This window comes from Xiphophorus hellerii, chromosome 14 (assembly GCF_003331165.1).
Source record: "Xiphophorus hellerii strain 12219 chromosome 14, Xiphophorus_hellerii-4.1, whole genome shotgun sequence".
NCBI lineage: Eukaryota > Metazoa > Chordata > Actinopteri > Cyprinodontiformes > Poeciliidae > Xiphophorus > Xiphophorus hellerii.
Genome location: NC_045685.1, coordinates 21,908,776 through 21,931,064, shown reverse-complemented (window position 1 = coordinate 21,931,064; position 22,289 = coordinate 21,908,776). Strand labels below are relative to the sequence as shown.

Below are 22,289 nucleotides of genomic sequence, written 5' to 3'. Positions count from 1 at the left end.
AAAATGTATTTTGACATTTGACATAAGATAAATCCGATGATGCCAATTGAGATTTCTTGAAAGGCCTGGCTCAGATACTTCAAAATGTAACTGAAGATATTTTGATTTGTTATTTTTTACTGAACGTAAATGCAGATGTGCTATATTACTATCCACAACAATTACCATCATGTGTGGAAAATGCAAAGCAAATATAGTTTATATTTTTAGTGTATAAAGTTTCTGTTTCTGCTGCTGACAGTCCTGGAGGGCTGAGCTGATCTGAGACTGTAGCTGTTAAACAGACCAGAGGAGAGAAGGTCAAAGGTTATGAAGTTATGAAATAAACTAATTTGCTGCTGTATTAAATAATATCTATTTAATCTCTAGAACAACTTGGCTGCAGACTGCTGATCTATAAAGCAGCTTTTTGATCTGCTTTATAGATCAAAAAGCTCAAAGGGGTTAATTCTATATTTTTTTGATGTTAGCAACTCTGAGATCTAGAATTATAAGGCTGAGATATCAAGGCAAATAAAACTCAGTAGCTGCTGGTAGGGGCCATTCAGGGGCCTCCAGACATTCAGGGGCCCTGGAAATGGTTTAATTGTAACACAGACCTTAGATTTAAACCTGTAGCATCATTTAGATTTCACCTTATCTATATTTAAACAAGTTAGTGATGCTGAGGTTCTTAGTAGGAAGAGTTTTGGTGGGGGGTTCTGTCTAAGGCCCCATATTACCTTGGGCCGGCCCTGGATGAAGAGCCGCTGCGGCGATGCACGATGTTCTTCGATGCACATCTCTGGAATCTACCTGGAATCCCTCGGTGGCCCCTATGCCAGTCCTCCGATGCTTTGGGGACATTTTGATTCATTTAATTGTGGCATGTTTGGCTTTATGCTGCGTGTGAAAAAGGCTGCCTGGCAGTCTGCTATGTTGAGCCCTTTTAGGGGCGGAGCTTAGGGCACAGGTGACCGGTGAGCAGCATGCAGACGAAGAAAGGGAGAGAAGGAAAAAAAGGAGCTGTAGGGTTCACCGTTTGCAGTTTGTGAACTTTAACTTGCTGTTTGCAATTTATTGTCACCTTCCTTTGATGTGTGTGCGTGGATATCCGAGTAAGTAATGTTGGAAGTTAATCACATTGTTTATTCAGCAGAGTATTTCAGTTTTGCCCTTAATTGACAGCATGCTTTGTACACGTGTGCACTTAAAATCTACACAACGTGGGTTTTTCGTGTCGTGTATTTGTTTAGAACTTGATGTTTGTGACTATTAATATTGCAGTTATTTAGTATGTATGATGTTATTTCAGTCATTTGTTTGGGGATTATTCGGACACTGACGTTATATTGTTGTTTATCTTTTCTAGAACCACACAGTTACTTAAAGTTAAGGAATAAACCGCAAGTTAAACCCGTTGGAGTGCGACTCTGTTTTCTAACCGGACTCACCAGTGATCTGGACTTTTCCACCAGCAATTATAATCCCTATTCTTTAATGCGGTTCTAATTATTGCTACAATATTTTCTCTGATGTTTATTTTGTGGACTCCAATTGTTCTGGGCCGAATCTTCCTTTTACACATGAGGTTCTGCAATAAATATTAAGAAACTTCAAGAGTTACAACTACGACAGCCGCTGACAACTGCAAGCGCTAAATATCCCGCTGCACTGGTTGGCTAAGCGGGAAGTGTCATCATGAGTACACAGGTGTGTTTTTACCTCCGTGGCATTTAGATGAACTAGATGTGAATCAAGGAATAGAAACAAAGAATCTGTTTTCTCACCTGGAGGAAAAACCTAAAAAAATATTTCACTTATTTTTCCTGTTGCAGATCAACTTAAAACTGAAGGTAAGAACGAAACAACGGAAACACTGTAGGAAATCTAGAGAATTGCTCTTTATGTTTTATTTCTCATTATGCGGTAAAACAGCAGCTGTTTAGTCACGATGAATGATCCGAACGGGTCTCGTTTATTTTCGCTGTTTCATTTATTTCTAACAAAACTCCGGTTAGGGCTGCGTGTTGGTTTGTTGGTGGTCAGCAGTTTAACGCTGAAACATTATTATTGTTGAACATCATTTACTTATAACTTTATGGAAAACTAATTATATCTTAAAACTAATTATATCTTAAAACTAATTATATCTTAAGGATCTCCGTCAAAATTTGCAGGTAACTTTTTTTTCTGTCTGACATAATTTAACAAATGTTATGATCAGTTACTCAGTACTTCAGTAGTCTTTATAATCCTTTTTACTCTTAGCTACTTTTTACTTTTTCTTGAGTTAAAAAGTCAAATTGTACTATTTTTATGTTTTAGGTATCTACCTACTTTATCCACCTCTGACTATAATTATTAATGTAATATAATAAAAAACCACAGAAAACTATAAAAGAAAAATCTAACAAGCTTGGAAATCCTCAATAGATGGACTTCTTTTTGTTATTAATTTAATATTTAGCCTTCATACATAGGACTCGATGAAGCTGTTTTTAGAGCAGGGCGTGTCGATGTTAACTAAAGATCTGGTAATAATATCTAAAATATCTTATAACTGTGAAAACAGTTAAAGTGAAATAATGTTTTCTGTCCTACAGAACTGTTCATACCTTTGGAACATCTCATCATGTTAAAATGACAAATTTCATCGTAATTTCTTTGTATTATTTGTGGCCCATCGTTAAAGTAGATTTGCGGAGTGTCAACAGATGAGATGCTGTGGGGAATAAAAGTTAAATATTCAGTCATTATGTTGGTTTATTGTGTTTTTGAACTGCATAACCCACAGTTTCTTTGAAATATTTCTAAGAACACTGTTTGATCCTACTTGTTGTTTAAATGGTTGGATTAAAGGCAGAGCTCTGAGTTCAGGTTTCACAGGAGATCAAATTATTAAAAGCGTTGAAACCTGAGCTCTGGGTATTTTCCTCTCTCCTTTTTCCTACACACTCATTCTGTTTTTTCTTTACATTGAGGAACAGCTGAAGCTCATGTGATCCATTGTTTATCTTATAATGCAAGTTTTAGCCATTATTCTATTGTTTCTTTCTAGTTTGGCACCGTTTTGTTTTAATGTAGCCTAACCATGTACCTCACCCCATCCTTTGTCAGTTTCTCATGCTTGGGCTTATTCCCTAACAACGTTCTTATTTGAGCTTTGCTGCAAGTTTTGGAGCTTCATGCAAGAATTATGTATTTGCTTCGTATTTCTAATTTAACTTTGACACATACAGCAGACTGTACATGTCCTCACATATTGTGTGCACACTGTGGACGAAGCTTAAGTGAAACTAAAATTGTTCACATATATTTTCTGCACAGTTTAGACCAACACAGTGCAGTGTTTGCACTGTAAACACTGTATGTTTACACTGGGAACAGTGTAAACATGCAGTGTTTACCCACCATCATCCATGTTCAATGTCACTCCACCAATTGTTCCATAACATAGGTTGGCATTTACAGAGCAGCATCTGACATTTGCTAGTTTGACTAAAATAACTTTCAACTTTATTAACTATTGTACTAATATTAATTGATTAATCATATTTACTAGCAGTTCAAAGTGCATACACACTAATATGAAGGTTGAAGGTTTCCATTATGCTTTAATAACAGGAAAGTTAACATTTTGTTTAAATATTCAGTAGGAAGTACCAAATTAGGTCCTGAGTTTTTGCCACCTCCCTTTGTGTTTCTTTGTTGACTGGTATTGTTGCATAATAATGTCAGCTGATAGTTTTATGCTGCATTCACATCAAACGCATTTTGGTGTAGTACAGGTGAGTGATCGTCTCTGTAGATTAATATAAAAACTGTTTGCAGATTGATGTGTCCCTGAACGCAGCATCATGGATCAGAGTGAGGAGCTGAAAGGAGGAGAAACTCTGCCTCAGTCTGAGAACCAGAGCAAAGCTAAGAGGTGAAGTGACCTTCTACTGTTTTTGTGTCTTCACTCTGTTAGAGCAAAGCATAACTTAAGCAACTTTATTTACAGCAAACAATCTGACGATGAACTGGAACCAGAATCCTGGGAGAATTGGTCCAAAGTGGATATTATTGATTTTAAATCAAACCTGCCTTCATCTAGAAAGAGGTGAGCTACATCTAAGCAATCTAAATATCTAAAATGTGATCCCAACATATAAAAGTATATTTGCCCATGGAAGAAAAATTTGTAATTTATTAATTGTACTTTTGTTTTAGTGATTTAGTAATTTATCAGGTTGGTAGGTAATCAGACCTGGGGCTGTAAAACAAAACCCAAATATGTTGTTAATCACAGCTGAGTTATGATGCAGTAATTAGTGGATTATATTCCTTAGTTTGGTTGCTTATATGGTGACTGACAAGTGCAAACATATAGCAAATAGTGAAATATGTTGCAAACACATGAAAGATTCAAACTCCAAAACACACAAAGACAAAAACAAATACAATCACAAGAAAATAGAAGCAAAAACTTGTACAAAACAAATGCAAAAATAAATAAATAAATGTTGCAACTGCAGACTGAAATTTGTTTTTTTTACTGTTTTAGTTATTTCCTCTGTTGATAATTTCTTTATTGTTTGTTTTTCTTGTACTTTGCCATTTTAGTTTATTCCTTGTATCACTACAGTTAGTCTTATTCTTTATTTTCCTGATTTGTTTATTTAATGTTTCTTTCTAATTATGGTTTTATTTGGTTCAAGTCTCGTTCTCTCATGCACCTACTACTTCCTGTCATCTTCTTCTTCGTGGTTTAAACCAGTGGCAACATCTGGTTGTTGATCATGTGCAGAAAATGTGCTTCTATTGCAGTTTTGTGAAATAAGCCAATTTTGATGCAGGCAAAAACAAACAAATACCTCATCATACTGTAGTGCTAAAACTTGTCATAGAAAAACCTGAGTTTTTTTCTAAAATGCTGCATTTCCATTAAGCGAATCAAATTGCACAATTATAAGGTCAATGGAAACACAAATTCTGACTCGTTTTGATACAACCCATACAAAGGATCTCTTTAGTTCTTCTTTAGCTCTGCTGCTCCCAGCCTGTTCCTATTCTTTTGTAAGTTTTCTGTTTGCTTTTTTTTTGTGGACTCTAGTGTCCCTTATATGACAGTGGGCTGACAGGAAACGGGGAAGGAGAGGGGGGAAGACATGCGGCAAATGTCGTCGGGTCCGGGAGTCGAACCCGCGACGACCGCGTCAAGGACTCAAGGCCTCCAAATATGGGTCGCACTAACCACTACGCCACCACGCCACCACGGCACGCCCCTGTTTGCTTTAATAAACTCTCATCAGACTCTCCACAACTCCAATCTGCATTTTACATATTGACACGGACAAAATGCTGCAGTGATAGGAGGAAAAGGAAAAATGCTGCAAAACAGCAACTATCAAACGCTGCAAACTTGCACCACACAATGAAAATGCTCCAGATGTTGGACAAATCCATCCATCCATTTTCTAACACCCTTGTCCCTGGTGGGGTCAGGAGGTGCTGGTGCCTACCTCTAGCTAACATTTCGAGCGAGAGGCGGGGTCACCCTGGACACATCGCCAGTCTGTCACAGTGGACAAATCCAAGGAGATTCAAACAACATAAGGGACCAGACCTTCAGTAAAGACGGGATTTCAGGATTTTAATCAGATTTGCAGAAGAAAGTTGGAGGAAGAAAGAAAAGTTGCTCTAGATTTAATGTCTTTTTCAAACGGCCAGTTTTTTGCAGTAGAACATCAGCATATTTGTGTAATACTTGCCACTCCAAACTCCCCCTAGTGGTCTGGAGTACCTCCATTTTGTGGAGCAAAGATGCAGCTTTTCATACTTGGTTGTTTTTCTTATTTGTGTTATTTTACTGTTTACTTCTAAAAAACAGGCATGAAAGTTTGAAAAAGGGGAAAAAAAATCTTTTTCAAACTTTTAAATATGTTTTTTATTTACAGTCTGGTTTTTGTGTTTATGTGTTTTGCTGTTCATGTGTTTGGAGAGCATTTCACCATTTGTTGCACAGACGGTGAAATGGTTTAGGGTCAGGCCAATGCGCCTGTCAGCCACTTTACTCTTACTGTATATGATTGTTTTACATGACAGAGCTCAGCCCTCACTGTCCAGCTGTTCATCTGGACAACTGTCAGAAAAAGACCAACCTCCATCTCCAAAGAGGTGAGCTGTTTGTAAATGTTGTAACTTGGTATATCTGGGCATTTGTTTCTGTTTTATTACCATCTTGACCTTTTCACCTGTACCTACTAACTGAATACAGGAAGTGCAGCTGACATTATGTTTTCAACAGCATTCAGCTCGCCTTACTTTTTTTTTTGTAGCTGACATCCGGGTTAGATTTTAGAAAGAACTTCCATTACTCCTGTATTTGCATCTGAAGATGATAGTTGCTATGGTGAGAGCACTATTTGTTTTTTGCTTTGCATATCGTTTGTTTGCAGACACACCCAACTGTGGGCCTGTTTTTTTTGTATCCAGGTACAATTGAGTTTAGATGGTGTTTTACTTGTGCGTCTCATTTTGATATTTGTCTTACATTTGGACATTTCAGCAGGTTTGGTTAATCTTCACCATAGGATGATCTGTAGGATGAAACTTAGAAAATAATTAATTATAGTTAGACTGATTTGCAAGAACATTAAAATACAAATAAACACAATTAACAATCATTGCAAACCTGAACTGGGAGCAGATGTTGCGTTTAAGGTCCAGTTACCTGCTTTCTGGAAACACCAGGGTTTATCACAGAGTGTTAACGGGTTCATTCCCCTCATGCCGGGCACGATGATGCCTCAGCATTGTGGAAATGCTCCAGTTACAGTAAGACAAAACCTGGGAGTAAATCCTACATTCACCTACAATATAAATGAAAGTTGATCCATGTAAACTAATTAAAATATTCTATAGAAAGGAAGTGGAATAATCAGAAAGAAAAATGATCAAAAGTGGAAATGAGAATGGAATAATTTACCTTATTCTCTGTGATAAGATCAAAATGATCCCACACCGGGATAACTTCCTCTTCTTCTGTTGATTCATGCCGGTATTCAAATATGAGCCAAAATCTAAAGCAAGGCAAAGAACACAAAGTATCTCTATCCGACAAAACCCACAAATGTGTTGACAGTTTCTCTCTCATAAATACAATTTGGCGCATTCACATCCAAACTACACAGAAACTGTATTGGTCACATGGTTTTCCTTAAAGTAACACAGGGTTTCGTCTTGTTTGTTCGGCGCATGTGTCGAGGTTTCTGTGTCGTCTGGCCCATCACTACTCCTACCTGCTGATATTGGGTCCACCTTCTAAACTTCATTATGACATTAATTTTGTTACCTGGCTGGATCTACAAAAACTTTCTATTTCTTGTGTGTGTGGAGAGCTGTAATGTGAGCAAAGTGTTTATGATTCCTTCACAGAGTGAAGCAGATCTCAGAGGTTCCTAGTGGTCAGTCTCCCCAACAGCATCAAACAGAGCTGGACTCCATATTTAAGGTCAGTATATGTACATCTACTACTTTCTGTCTATTGTGTTCATAGTCATCTCTTTGCTGCAAATTATAAACCAGTGGATAAACCAGTGGATTTTCCACCAGCACCTATTTTGTTCTAACAATGACTCACAATTGGTTATTTAGCTCCACTATTGGAGCACAATGAACAGTGGCCCCAGAAAAGAACTGACAAGAGTCTGTTGAAGAAAATTCCCTATTGAGTTAAAGTTGATGGAAATATTGTGCAAATAATTCAGATTACATTTACAATCACATTTCCCTTTTAAAAAAATGTTAATAGGTCATCCCCCAACTCACAAACCTCTAAATTTAATGGTAGTTCACAGCATTGGCTAAACCATTGAGGTCTTAGTTTTCTATTATTCCATTTTAGGAGCTGGAAAAGAAGATTTTCACCTTTGAGGAAAGTGAGCTGAAAAAGATCCAAATGGTTCTGGGTTCAGATTACCCAGAAGGTTTAGATGAGAATAAGGAGGAGGATGAAGTTTTGGCAGGTGAAAATAAGCAGCAGATGAAGAAGAGCAGAGAAGCATTTGAGAAGATCACAGAGCACTTCCTGAGGATGATGAACCAGGAGAAGCTTGCTGACCATCTTCAAAGCAGTAAGATAATTTCTGTAAAAAGTGTAAATGCTGTGGAATTGATTAATGAATCTTTCTTTCAATGGTGGTAAGAGTTTGTCCCACAATCAATAGGTTGCCGATTTGATACCTGCTCCATCCAGGCTGGTGCATGGCAGCCATACCTCTGTTAGATATATATTTAGAGGCTCCAAAATTAGATTCAACTACATTTGTTGCACAGTGGATTTCTTTTCTTCTTTTGGTTGCATTTTGCATGTTTATATTCTGTGTAGTTTTTTCCCCTTTAACACTTCAGACACTCTGAATTGGATCTGGTCCTCTGATAAGGAGGAGGGCCACAGTAATTAGCTGCTCATAGAGCAGTGTTTCTCAATTACGGTCCTCAGCCCCCCCTGCCCTGCATGTTTTAGGTGTTTCCCTTCTGCCACACACCTGGATTGAATCTTTGGATGATTAACAGGCTTCTGCAGTACTTGGTGGCTGGAGAAGACGTCATGCAATCATTTAATCAGCTGTTGTGATATAGAGGAACATCTAAAACATGCAGAGCAGGGGGCCTAAGGACTGGAAATGAGAAGCACTGACATAGAGGTATTTGCAAAGACTAATAAATGCAAGATAAAAGGAGCTAAGGTAAAGGAAGGGGAGTGCCTATTTGGTGGAATACAGATGTATTCCAGGTGAGAAGCAGTGCGGTTCGAGAGTGACGCAGAATCATCTGTATGCAGACCTGAGGAGTACGCTGCAGGCAGATTGCTACAGTTTGAAGCAACACAGCAAGCGGGGCTCAACCAGTGGCTCCTGGTACCAGATGTGGCCTCTTACCTGGTGTCTCTTTAAGGACAGCTGTTGGACCATGACAAATATTTAGAAGATAAACTGTTTAATTTAGTTTACTGCTGAGGGGAATTGAAGTAAATTATATTCAACTTGATATTTGTTGTTTGGGGTTTTGAATTGTTTGCTCCCCCTTGTACCCAAGACAGGGTTTGGGTCCATACTGGTCACACATTTACATTATGATGTTTACAAATTTTCAGTCTCCCTCCTTAAGTCTCTGGGTGCTGGACTTTGCATTTTGAGAAGTTTCCTTGTTTTGAAATCTGACTGTTTGACAGACCCCAGTAGTGGAGTTAAATAGCCAATTGTGAGCCAGATTAGAGTAGATTTTTGGATTGTGCCACTGTGGGTTGCAGCCAGTCGGAGTAGATCTGATTTTTTCTCTCTTATTCAAGCTTTCATTCCTGTCTTTTTGGAGTAAATGTTTTTTTGACAACTGTTCCTCATTTGGATATTGTGTAGTTGGACTTGTTTTGGCAAATATCTATTGTATTTTGTTATGATGCGTAACCATAGAAACAGGGTGATTTACAACAAGAAGCAGCTGATATTGGAAAAGCTGAAATAATACAACAGCTGAAGCCAGAAATTCCAGAGGAATGGGAAATGAGGCATTGTGGATGCAGAGTAGAAGCAAAGAGGAGAGAGAGAAAGAGGAAATTCAAATCATCTCTACCATTAAGCATAATGGGTAATATAAGCTCATTAGCTAATAAGATGGATGAACTTCAAGCTCTAACTAGGTCTCAGCAAGAGTACAAGGAATGCAGCATAATGTGCTTTACGGAGACCAAACGTCTCTCTGCCAGACTTGCTGACTATACGAGCATAGAGAAATTACAGAAAGAGCAGCTGGAAAAGAAGGGATGTGGACTAGCAGTGATTGTGAACAACAGATGATATCTGTAATGACTCAGAGGGACACGGAAAATCAGCTACGACACAGTGGTGAGTAATAAACTCATATTTATTTTGAAAGGCCGAGCAGACAGGGCACACTGGATCATCAGCTGCAGCTTTGCAGGGGGTGGAGAGGAGAGCTCAGTGATCCGAGAAACACTTCAGAAGGAATCTGTTAGTGTGTGGAATATACACTAACCTGGTCTGCTGATCATCTACTGTACGAATTGGCTGAGGGACTCAGAATGGAGCAGATGCTGCACTGACGGAGGGCTCAGGTATGAGTTGATGTGGAGTGGCACTCCTGCTACCTGCGTTGGCCCATGATGATGGACTAGGTCCTCCTCCATGTTTAGCAAAAGCACAATTCCTAATCCGAATCCTGGGTCAGACGGGCTCCAAAGAGGAAGTGAGCAGTATCTGTAGGAGTAGGTGTGGATCGAGATCCAGATAGACAACCAGGAACGATCTGACAAGGGCAAGGCGACCTCTCAGCCTTGATCCAGCAAACAAAAGTGAGGTTGCAACAATGAGGGCGAGATGAACAGTGCTGGAAAACTACTTGATAATGTGTTCAATAATCTGGTAGTGGGAGTGTGACTGAGTGACACTTAAGAAAGGAAACAATCAGATAGATACCAAGTCATGACTAAGTTGTAACACTGTCGGATCTGTGGATCCATTTTCTTTGGTTGGGTGAACAAACTCAGTAGGCTGTTAGCAATGAGTAGCACACTGCTAGTGGATATTTAGTGTAACACGGAAGAAAAAGCTAAGGTTGTTGTTTTTCCGTACATCCAGTGGTTGGTGCAGGTTGCTATAATTGATAGTAGCCACACAGGGACACCTGCTAGAAGGAAACAAATGCACCCAGTACAACACATTCATTCTATTGGCTGAGAGGTTGCCAAGCGACGGTACCTTTTTTGTTCCAAAGACAAGCAGAAAATGACGAACATCAGGAAGGACATTGTTCCTTGTGGAATATAGAAATATTTTTTTAACCTTCCATGTTACCTGCATATAGCCTCTTTCACTGAGGTTGCTTGTACTTTAGAATCCCAGTAGTTCAGCATTTTTTTTGTCTGTGTGTTTTGTTTCAGTAGCAAAATTTGAAAATATTATGTGTTGATATTATTAGGATTAAATAATAACTCAGTTAATAGCATATAAAAACTGAGAAATCCATGCTCCTTTAATGTTTTATCTAAAGAATTCAGTTGCATTTTATATATAAATCTGGCTAGAAGATTTAAATGGTTTTTTTTTAGATGTTTTGATTTAGAAGCTATAAAAATGTAACCAACAGAAAAGATTTGTAATAATTTTACAGTGAAATATATAACAAGTGAAGAAATTATTTTAATTTGTTTTTTTGCATTCACTTAGAATCATTCACCACCTGTCAACAAACACTAAAGTCTAACATGAAGAAAAGGTTCCAGCATGTGTTTGAAGGAATCGCAAAATCAGGAAATCAAAGCTTTCTAAATGAGATCTACACAGAGCTCTACATCACAGAGGGAGGATCTGAAGAGGTCAATGATGAACATGAGGTCAGGCAGATTGAAACAATGTCCTGGAAACCAGAAAGGCCAGAAACAGCAATTAGACATGGAGACATATTTAAACCCTCACCTGAAAGAGAAGAACCAATAAAAACAGTGATCACAACAGGAGTGGCTGGCATTGGGAAAACAGTCCTAACACAGAAGTTCACTCTGGACTGGGCAGAAGACCAAACCAACCAGGACATCCAGTTCACGTTTCCATTCACGTTCAGAGAGCTGAATCTACTAAAAGATGAACAGTTCAGCTTGGTGGAGCTTGTTCACCACTTTTTTAGTGAAACCAAAGGAATATTAAAATTTGAAGAGTTAAAGGTTGTGTTCATTTTTGATGGTTTGGATGAGAGTCGACTTCCACTGGACTTTTACAACAATGAGATCCTGATAGATGTAACAAAGTCCACCTCAGTGGATGTTCTTCTGACAAACCTCATCAGAGGGAACCTGCTTCCCGAAGCTCACCTCTGGATAACTACACGACCTGCAGCAGCTAATAAGATTCCTCCTGAGTTCATTGGCATGAGGACAGAGATCAGAGGATTCACTGACCCACAGAAAGATGAGTACTTCACAAAAAGATTTAGATATAAGAAACAGGCAAGCATAGTAATCTCCCATATAAAGAAATCAAGAAGCCTCCACATCATGTGCCACATCCCAATCTTCTGCTGGATCACTGCTACAGTTGTGGAAGACATGTTGAACAAAAATGATGGAGAGCAGCTGCCAAAGACCCTGACTGAGATGTACATTCACTTCCTGGTGGTGCAGGTCAAACTGAAGGCCATCAAGTATGATGGAGGAGCTGAGACAGATTCACACTGGAGTCCTGAGAGCCGAAAGATGATCGAGTCTCTGGGAAAACTGGCTTTTGATCAGCTGCAGAAAAGAAACCTGATCTTCTATGAATCAGACCTGGCAGAGTGTGGCATTGATATCAGAGCAGCTTCAACATACTCAGGAGTGTTCACACAGATCTTCAGAGAGGAGAGAGGGCTGTACCAGGACAAAGTCTTCTGCTTTGTCCACCTGAGTGTTCAGGAGTTTCTGGCTGCTCTTCATGTTCACTTGACCTTCATCAAATCTGGAGTCAATCTGCTTGCAAAAGATGAAATAAAATCCAAGGATTTAGAAAAACAAAACCATGCTTCTTCAGAGACAGAAATGTACAAGAGTGCTGTGGACATGGCCCTAGAGAGTCCAGATGGACACCTGGACTTGTTCCTCCGCTTTCTACTTGGTCTTTCACTGGAGACCAATAAGCGTCGCTTAACAGGCTTTGTGGCACAGACAGAAGAAAGTTTAGCAATTAATAAAGACACAGCCCAGTACATCAAGGAGAAGTTGAATCATCATGGTGTTGAGAAAAGCATCAATCTGTTCCACTGTCTAAGTGAACTAAATGATCAGTCTCTGATGGAGGAAATCCAACAATCTCTACGTACAGGAAGTCTTTCAGCACACCAGCTGTCTCCTGCTCAGTGGTCAGCTCTGCTCTTCATCCTACTTTCATCAGAGAAAGCTCTGGAGATATTTGACCTGAAGAAATACTGTGCTTCAGAGGAAGCTCTTCAGAGACTGCTGCCAATAGTCAACACCTCCAGCAAAGCTATGTAAGTACCGATGTAGTCAGTTTTATAAAAGTGCCTAATAATAATAATACAATTACTTTGTATTATCTTTGTCTTTTTAGACTGAGCGGGTGTAGCCTCTCAGAGAAAAGTTGTGAAGCTCTGTCCTCATTTATCAGTTCACATTCAACGACCTCTAGTCTGAAAGATCTGGACCTGAGTAACAATGACCTGACAGATTCAGGAGTGAAGCTGCTCTGTGAGGGACTGATGAGTCCCAACTGTGAACTCGAGATTCTCAGGTAAGATACATTTAAATTAAATTCTATATTTTAAATTCTATGTAAAATAGAATGAAACAAGGCCTTTGATAGAGTTGAATGGCCCTATTTATTTGAGATATTGAAAACATTTGGCTGTGGGGACAACTTCTGTCGATGGGTTAAACTTTTATACAATGAACCTTATGCTGAAATGGTAACAAATGGAGTTATATCTAAATCATTTAAAATTAAACGGGGTCATAGGCAAGGGTGCCCCTTGCCCCCTTTATTATTTATTCTAGCAATAGAACCGTTTGCCATTGCTGTGCGGTCTCATAAAAACATAACTGGTTTGACAATAGGCCAACAGGAATATAGAATTGCTTTATTTGCTGATGATGTCATTCTTTTTTTGGAAAAACTGAAAGACTCTATTCCAGCCTTGTTGGATTTAATAATCATGTTTGGAAGAATATCAGGATATAAAGTAAATAAAGATAAGTCTTTGTTAATGTTAATTCAGAAGAAAAAACAGTGTCGGGAATCCTTTCCAATTCAAAAAGGTAGATTGTTTTACATATTTGGGGATTAGGATAGTAACATATGTAAATGACCTTTTTGCAGTTAACTATAACCCCATGATAGACTCAATTGCTACCTCTGTGGACAGATGAAACTACCTGCCCTTGTCACTTATAGCACAAATCAATGTCCTGAAATCCAATATAATGCCCAAACTTCTGTATTTGTTTCAGAACATCCCATTGCCACCTCTTGCCAATTTATTTTCGGCCCTAAAAAACATTTTCATACGTTTTCTGTCGAATAATAGACGGCCAAGGCTTCGTTAACACTTTTGTATTAAAGAGGCCTCGGGTGCCCCAATCCACTTTGGTACTATTGGGCAGCTCAATTGAGGACTATGATGTATTATTTTACAGATAAATGTCTCTTTCCTTGGGTGAATATTGAAAATTGTTCTGTACCTCTCCCTCTACCCCAGTACATTTACTCAGCAAACATCAGAATGCTGAAAAAAAGACAAAAAACCTTATAATCAGAAATATGATCTTGGTTTGGTATCAGATTAAGAAGTATTTAGGTGACTCCTCCTCCCTATCACGCTTCAGTCCGATATGGGGTAACCAGTCTTTCCCTCCAGGCAGGGCAGATCCTGGTTTTAAGAAATGGGCTGAAAAAATTTTAAAGACGATAGGAGATCTTGTGGAATTAGAGGACAGGGTTTTGATGTCTTTGGAGAGTTGAAGGCCAGGTATGATATCCCAAGTAAACATTATTTTAAATATCTACAGGTGAGAAATTTTATTAGATCATCTCAAAATAAATGTGAGTCCATCCTTCTGATGTCCACCTTGGAAATCGAAATGAAGAATGATTGCTTTAGAAAAGGAATTATCTCCAAACTCTATAGCATGTTAGTGGAGGGATCCTCTGAGTCGTCTTTATGGAAGTTCAATGCCTGGAGGGAGGATTTACAGGAGAACTTGCTTTCAGAGGACTGGGAGAAGGCGTGTACTGAAGCACAAACACAAACTACCAGTACACACCAAGAAGTACTGCAATATAATTGGCTAATGAGAACAGAAAAGCTTACTAAGTACAATGGTGCCATCCCAGACCAGTGTATTAGATGTGGAGAAGAGAAGGGAACATTCTTTCATTGTATCTGGAAATGCAAGAAAGTTACACAATTTTGGAGGGAGATTAAACAAGCTCTAGAGACTATACTAGGTATAAAACTAGTTTTTGACCCCAAATTGTTCATTCTAGGTTTATAACCTGACAGACATCATATGTCCAGAAAGATTATTACTGCCATGGATTTATGTTTACTACTTGCAAAAAGAGTCATAGCACTCTCTTGTAAGAGTACCAGTAAACCAAAATTCATTAACTGGATCATTATAAAAGGGAAACTATCGCTATTTTAAAATATTTGGGGTCCTTTTATGGATTATATAGAAAACATGGATATGAGGGAGTGAGTAATAGTTGCTGTTGGTCCCCTGCAGTGTCCTAAAATAATCTTCTTTATTTGTATACTTGACTACTTTACTTTGAATTATACTTTCAAGTTTGTATTTTCTGAAACACGTACAATACTAAAATAATTTGGGCCAATTCCTGGAAAATAGAGAAACCGTTATTGTTGTAATTGTTGTTTCTTCTCAGGGGGTTGGGGGCATTGTTTTTCTTTTCTCGTTTATTCTGTATGTAATAAGTGCTGCTCTAAAATATCCCACAATGACCTGGCATTCAAGGAAAGACAAGTTGAATGTTTGAAAATAATTTAACTACCCTGGACTTTCCTTTGATGTGAGAGCACACTTATGTCCTGAATATTATTGGAAACATTGTTGAAAAACCAATAAAGATAATGTTGGGGAATATATATATATATATATATATATATATATATGTATATACATAGAGAGATAATTTAAAATTCTTTGTTTTACATATTTAGAAACATGTCTAAAGCATATTTTTTTGTGTACATTTTAAAAGAAAACTGTACCAAGTATTGAGTTTTCTCTGACTTGGCAGTTGCAGCAAAAACAGCCTCACTGCTGATATGAAGGGGCGAGTCAGTCAAGCAAACCATTACTATCTAGGGAAAAACATAAAAAATATAATAGTCTTGAGCATAACAATGAACATAGAATTTTCCTTACTTGTCTAAGGGAAATAAGATGAAAGTTGTAATTTGGCCTGTATAATACCATGCTACTGTAACAAATATGTTGCATGTTTCAGATTAATCAAAGTAACTTGAGTATAAAAGCAAAATGGTCTCAAGGTGAAAATCTTCACTTGTTGTAGGGATGTACAATATATTGTCAACAATATCAGATGTTAATCAATGTTAGTTATGTTTTTAAATATCAATATTGGTCCCAGCAACGATCAACAACCAATGTCAAATTTATATATTTTTAATATAATTTTTTAATTGCATATTTATATTTATATAATATATTTATATATTTTCTTTATTTTTTAATTATATATTTTCTCCCCCGAAACATGGTTCTCATTCTTGCTGACATGCTCACCACAGCAACAGCAGTTTGCAAATTGATCATATTTTGTAGACGTGGCTTTAAACTGTATCTGTAAAGTATTCCCAGTTCTTAATTTTTTTCAGTTTTTGTTGCGTTACTGATTTGAGGGTATTTCTCTTTTTTAATCTACACAAAGTAGTCACCAACAGGTTTTCACTTTGTTAGTGGGACAAAGGGGATTTTTTTTGGACATCTTTGTACATTTCCTAAAAATGTAAAATGTAATTTTGAAAAGTTACTTAGGTGTTTGAGATATTTATTATGGCATTGAAGACTCAGCTGAGGTGCACCCTGTTTTCACTGATCACTTAAATGTGTCTAACATTTAACTGATCTATTAAGCTTAATTTGCTATAGGTAAATTAAGTCAGTCAACTTAATTTACCAGTAGTAAATTAAGTTGACTGAACATTATTTGTAAAGGAATACATTTGTCTGTAAAATGTCTTGCAGGTGACTAATCAGAGCAGAAACTAAAGAATGACATCAAAGGAATTGTCTCTAAACCTTTGAGATTAAAGTGTCTAAAATCACAAATTTGCTGAATGTTATGAAGAAATAAAGCATTTTTGGCAGCACTGACGTCCTGAAAAACACTGAAGTTCCTAGTGCTTATGTTTATTTGTAATGTAAGAAGTTTAGAACCACCAGGACCCTCTGCAATATGAAACTGAGTATTTGTACTGAGGGTTGAGATGAGGACGAGAGCAGTCAGACCCAGAGCGAAGTGAGAAAAATGTTTTAATGAGGTCAAAATGCAAAGATGCTCTGGAACACTGCCAAGCACAACAAACTCCACCATGCAGCAATCACAGCAAAGTTCACCTGTCATCTGATCCAGGGATAATCAGATGACAGGTGAACTTAAATACATGTGAGGGATATCAGGACATGAGGGACAACTGGAACCAATAATGGGGAATGACATGACACACGGAAACAAAATATGGCATTCTGGTCAAATAAACATATACGTTGGTTTGGACTTTGCAAGTTGTCAGATCAAGAGATAGAAAATAGTCTAGATTGATAAACTCTAGACTACGTTCTAGTGTGTTATAGAAAGTAGTCTAGAGTGTGTGTTATAATGTGTTGTTAACAGAGGAGATTTGCCAAAAGGTGGTCTGTGCTCCTGAGTCTGAGGTGTTTAATTCTATGATTGGTCTGGTTGGATCAGGTTGGGTGAAAATGGGAGCTTTGGGTTTTTGTTGTTGTTGTTCAAGTCAGAAGATTTTTCTGCTTCTGGGGATCAAATGAAGATTTTTTTGGGTGGATTTGAGACTGTTGAGGGTAACAGCAGTTTGACTGTATAATAATGAAGCAACAGTTGGCCAAACATAGGAAGCATTGCAACTGTTTACAAGAAGATGAAGTTGGCCAGTTGAGGACCGTTTAAACCTTTTCCAGGTCTGTCTTCATCTGCCTGCTCCCCAGAATGAATCCCAAGAAGATCCATTCAATTGGAGAGGATCTGTTGAGATTAATGGGAAATATACCAAGATGTAGCTTTGAATTAGCAGAATTTTTTGACCAATGCAACCCCACTTTGTCATTCTACTTTTTACGTAGCAACACTGGGAGACAGAAAATATAATATTTACTATTTGTCAGGCCAACAGGCCAGCATGTAGACTGCTGCTCAACAGACACGGTTCTCTAACCTTCTTAGCAGGCCAACTAATTATTCTAACAGTTCTAACCAGTGTGTCACTTTGAGAATATAGATGATTTTTTTCAACATTATGTGTTTGTGTCTGCAGGCTTTCAGGCTGCCTGATCACAGAGGAAGGCTGTGCTGCTCTGGCTTCAGCTCTGACTGTGAACTCCTCTCACCTGAAGGAGCTGGACCTCAGCTACAATAATCCAGGAGAGGCAGGAATGAAGAGTCTAGCAGCTATATTGAAGAATCCAAGCTTCAAACTGGACTCTCTGAGGTAAGGAAATATTTTCCGCAGCCACATAGAGCTACGCTATTGCTTAATGCTAGATTCAGAACTGACACAGTGCAAACTATGGCAGCAAACCAGAAAGTGTTGTTCAGGATGTTTGACAAATAAAGAGTTTTGGAGAGAAAAGGCAAGAAGGATTAATGATGGATTGGTTCATCTTTCTAGATAAATCGGAAGTGTAGGATGAACCCAAAAGCCCCAACCAGCCTCAGACAATGAATGCTAGTTTATGTCAGAGACAACTTGTAGTGCAGAAAGGGAAATCATGTTAGGGTTAGATAATTAGTTGTGAATACCAGTAAAAAATGATGTTGAGCAATTCATACAGAGCTGTGCAAAACTATTTAAACAGCTTCAACTTTAACAAACACAAAGCAATGCATAATTGCAAAGTGGAAACATGATTGTTGGTTGTATCAATCAAAATTAGTATCCATCCATTATCTAGCATGCTTGTCCTTGCAGGGTGGCAAGAGGTCAGGTACACTCTGGACAGGCTGTCAGTCCATCACAGCATAACTAATAAGTTTTTCTTTTTTAATCTAATTTTGAAAACGGGGCTGTGACTAAAAATTGGATCTAATTCATAAACATGAATTGATCGATACCTTCTTAATTTCTTGCTGTATGTTTAGGATCATTTGAACCTTGTTAAAAAATATACAGCTTGTGCAACAGAATGAGGAAAAGGCATCTGTTATAACTGAACTGATAGTATCAGTAAAATATTAGACATTGGTAACAGAAAAGTGGTAATACCATCAAAACGCCTCCTTTCTTACAGCATGGAGCCTGCAGGAGACAAATGGATGACAGCAGGTCTGAGGAAGTGTAAGGGCATTTTTGATTCATAGCAGATTGTCTCATCTTTGCATGAATGAATTCAGAAAATTATACATCAGTAACTGCATTGTGTTTGTTCTGTCCTTCAGATTCCTGTCCACTAACAGTCGACCTAAACACTGTAAACAGTTTCCTCAAACTTTCTGATGAAAACAGGAAGGTGACACGTGTGGGAGAGGAGCAGCCGTATCCTGATCATTCAGACAGATTTGATCTCCATCAGCTGCTGTGTACTGATGGTTTGACTGGTCGCTGTTACTGGGAGGTTGAGTGGAGTGGGAAAGTCTATGTATCACTGAGTTACAGGGGAATACAAAGAAAGGGAGAGAGTGATGACAGCTGGTTTGGATTTAATAATAACTCCTGGTGTCTAATCTGCTCTCATGATGGTTATACTGTCTGGCATGATAGTAAAAAGGTTTTTATCCACTCCTCCTCCTGTGTCTCTGGCAGAGTAGCTGTGTATGTGGACTGTCCTGCTGGGACTCTGTCCTTCTACAGAGTCTCTTCAGAGACACTGATCCACCTCTACACCTTCAACACCAAATTCACTGAACCACTTTATCCTGGATTTGGTGTCGGGATTGTTCGGGGGAGTCTTGGTGCTCATTTTAGTCATTTTTTCAAGTTGGAAGCAACCTAACTTTTTTAAAATCCAAGATATGTTCTTAGATTAACATCTATGTAAGTAAGACTTTATTTTAATCCTACGTTGATTGACATTTTTTAAGATCAATTTATTTAACTTGCAATTAATCACAAAGGTTTCTGTAGTTTTTGTATGCAATTTACTAGGGACTGTGAAGATTGGGCTCTAGAGTAATGGAAGAAGATCATGAGGTCTGAGTTCAGATTTACCCAGTCACACACAGTCATTATAGAGCTAATTCTTAATGTCTATATTCCTAAGATTTCATGAGATGAAACTCACTCACAATCAAAAGGGAAAAAAACCCAGCAAAACATTAAATTAGACTGACACACTTCGCAGACTACTAAGAAAAGTTTGGAAATGCATCTTTACATTTACAGATTTATAGATCTGTCTGTGGAAATGTATCTATCAAGATAAGATAAATAACAATACATAAAATTAGGCTCAATAATACTCTTCTGGGAAATTTAATAATTCTCTCCTCTGACTGGTTCTGGCTTTGTTGTTGCCTCTATTCCCCATTAGCGTCAGTCGCTGCCTCTGCTGTGTTATGGTGGTACTGCAGTGGATTTCAGCCTGATTTAGTCATTTCTTCTGGATCCCATTTAGTATTAATTTGGGTCGCTTTCATTGTAAGCCTGCTATTCGCAGTGTGTGCACTGCAGATCGCCGTATTAGTTGACTTACTGTTGGTGGTGAAATCTTGCCTTCCCAGCTGAATGAATCTCACCTAAGGATAAAATAATTATTCCCTTCCCATGTTCAGACCAATTGCAGTCTGAACAGCCACATAAACACGTTTTAACGAAAAAAACAAACTCCTTGAGCTTAGCAATCAGACCGCAGCTGTTGGGCTCCGTTCTCCTTCAGTAATGTCACGCAAACTGTGCATTGTTTCAAGGAGGAGGGCTTTTTGGTTGATTTAACACTTTAAATCTTTTGCTAGCTAATTAGAGACCAAATACAGCAACCAGATGTAAAGTTTGACCTCAGAAAATATTGTTCTACCATTTAAGAACCTTAAATAGGTACTTTCAGTTGGACTGTGAAATAAACTGGAAACCAATGTTGTGCATGAAGATTATAATTATGTGAAAACTTGAAAAAAGATTAAACAAAAGCATTAATTATTTCCGGTTCAGGGTGTGAGACGATTGATATTAGTTTAGCAGGTGATTAAGAAAAGGAGACCAAAGTAAAACCTGAATTTAACATTTTGCCATTTTTAACAGACTTCTTGGTTCTTTGTCAAAATCTTAATTCTTGACCTGCATTTTTATGTACATCTTTGTTCACTATTTGTTAGAAAACTGGTTAACATGTACTTTTTTTTCTCAACTGCTGTTGGCTCATTGAAGTCTATAATGTACATTGTTTATGCATTTGTTTGAATTGCACTAGTATGTATGTTACAGTAATAACACAATGAAGTCTTTATATTGCTGAAATATTTGGAAGTATGTTTCAGTAACAATATAAGTGGCACACATGAATGTTACAAATATTTGTGTAAAATTAAGGTCTTGAAATCATTTTATCTGCACTACATTATCTATTTATAATGTATTTTGTCAAAATCATGAAGTTTGGAAATGGCTTTATTTATTGGTTTATGTCCTTTTACCAGTTACCTTTTCAGAACTGGATGGTCAGGATGGTGTTTGTTTTTTCCTCTCAATAAATAAACTAATCTTGGCTCTTTGGATTTATTTTAGTGATCTTTGTTAATGTTAATTAGCTGCTGTTCGCTCAAACATGACAGGCATACTTGCCCTTCATCTTTGGGTCGGGGATGAACAGATAATCTGTGATTTCCTCTCTGCCTTTAGTGATTATGTTTTGTGCTACATTAGGTGATATACAACTAGAAAATTTAAGAAAATGAAGTGTTTGCCAGCCAGGTACATTTCTGTGGATTTTTAAAATCAGGAATCAGCCATGAAGAGAAGGACCTGCAGAAGAAGGACTTGGCCTGACTAAGTGGTCTGCTGCTAATTGCTAATAGCTTGTTTAGCTTTGGATCTGGCTGAGATCTAAATGAGAGAGACACTAAGGGTGTGATGGTACACAAAAGTCACAGTTCAGCAAGTTTTTGTTGTTCTGAGGTAAAAAAAAAAAAAGTGCCTAGGAGAAACCAGACCCTTGTACTACACTTTACTTTGTACAGAGGGTCTGGGCTCTCAGCTGTGGAGGAACAATTGCTTCCTGGAGATGTGACTTGTGTTAAGGTTTTAAATTTTATGTGACGTGTGTAATAATGCACCAGTTAGATGCTGAGAAACTTACCAGAAATCGCCTGCGCTGTAAACAACCATCCTCCACTTCAAAGAGAGAAGAACGAGGCAGACTGTTGTTAATTCAATATATGGAAGAGTGACTAACTCTGACTGAACGGCTTCCTTGGTCCAACAGTGACGCCTAGTTGTCAATTTAATACTTTTATTTTGAAGAACGGTATATTTCTTCTTCGTGCGTTTTGTGAAATGCTGCGTTTCCTGCTCCTGTTACTAAAAACGATAAGACAGCGTTAGAT

At 38.0% G+C, this 22,289-nt stretch overlaps 1 protein-coding gene and 1 long non-coding RNA gene across 2 annotated transcripts; both read left to right on the top strand.

Annotated features, from left to right (window-relative positions):
- Positions 1-1,693: 1,693 nt before the first annotated feature.
- On the top strand, positions 1,694-21,459 carry LOC116733427 (NACHT, LRR and PYD domains-containing protein 3-like). Its single transcript, XM_032584279.1, is given in 12 exon segments — positions 1,694-1,835; positions 3,814-3,910; positions 3,986-4,084; positions 6,070-6,141; positions 7,402-7,477; positions 7,871-8,099; positions 11,211-13,002; positions 13,083-13,262; positions 18,070-18,243; positions 19,043-19,089; positions 19,191-19,676; positions 19,679-21,459. Coding segments are annotated over 11 exon segments (3,264 nt in total). The 5' UTR covers positions 1,694-1,835; positions 3,814-3,839; the 3' UTR covers positions 19,717-21,459.
- LOC116733443 (uncharacterized) lies at positions 8,108-10,752 on the top strand. Its single transcript, XR_004342028.1, has 2 exons — positions 8,108-8,909; positions 9,215-10,752. It is a non-coding gene; the product is annotated as an uncharacterized LOC116733443 (long non-coding RNA).
- Positions 21,460-22,289: the final 830 nt, after the last annotated feature.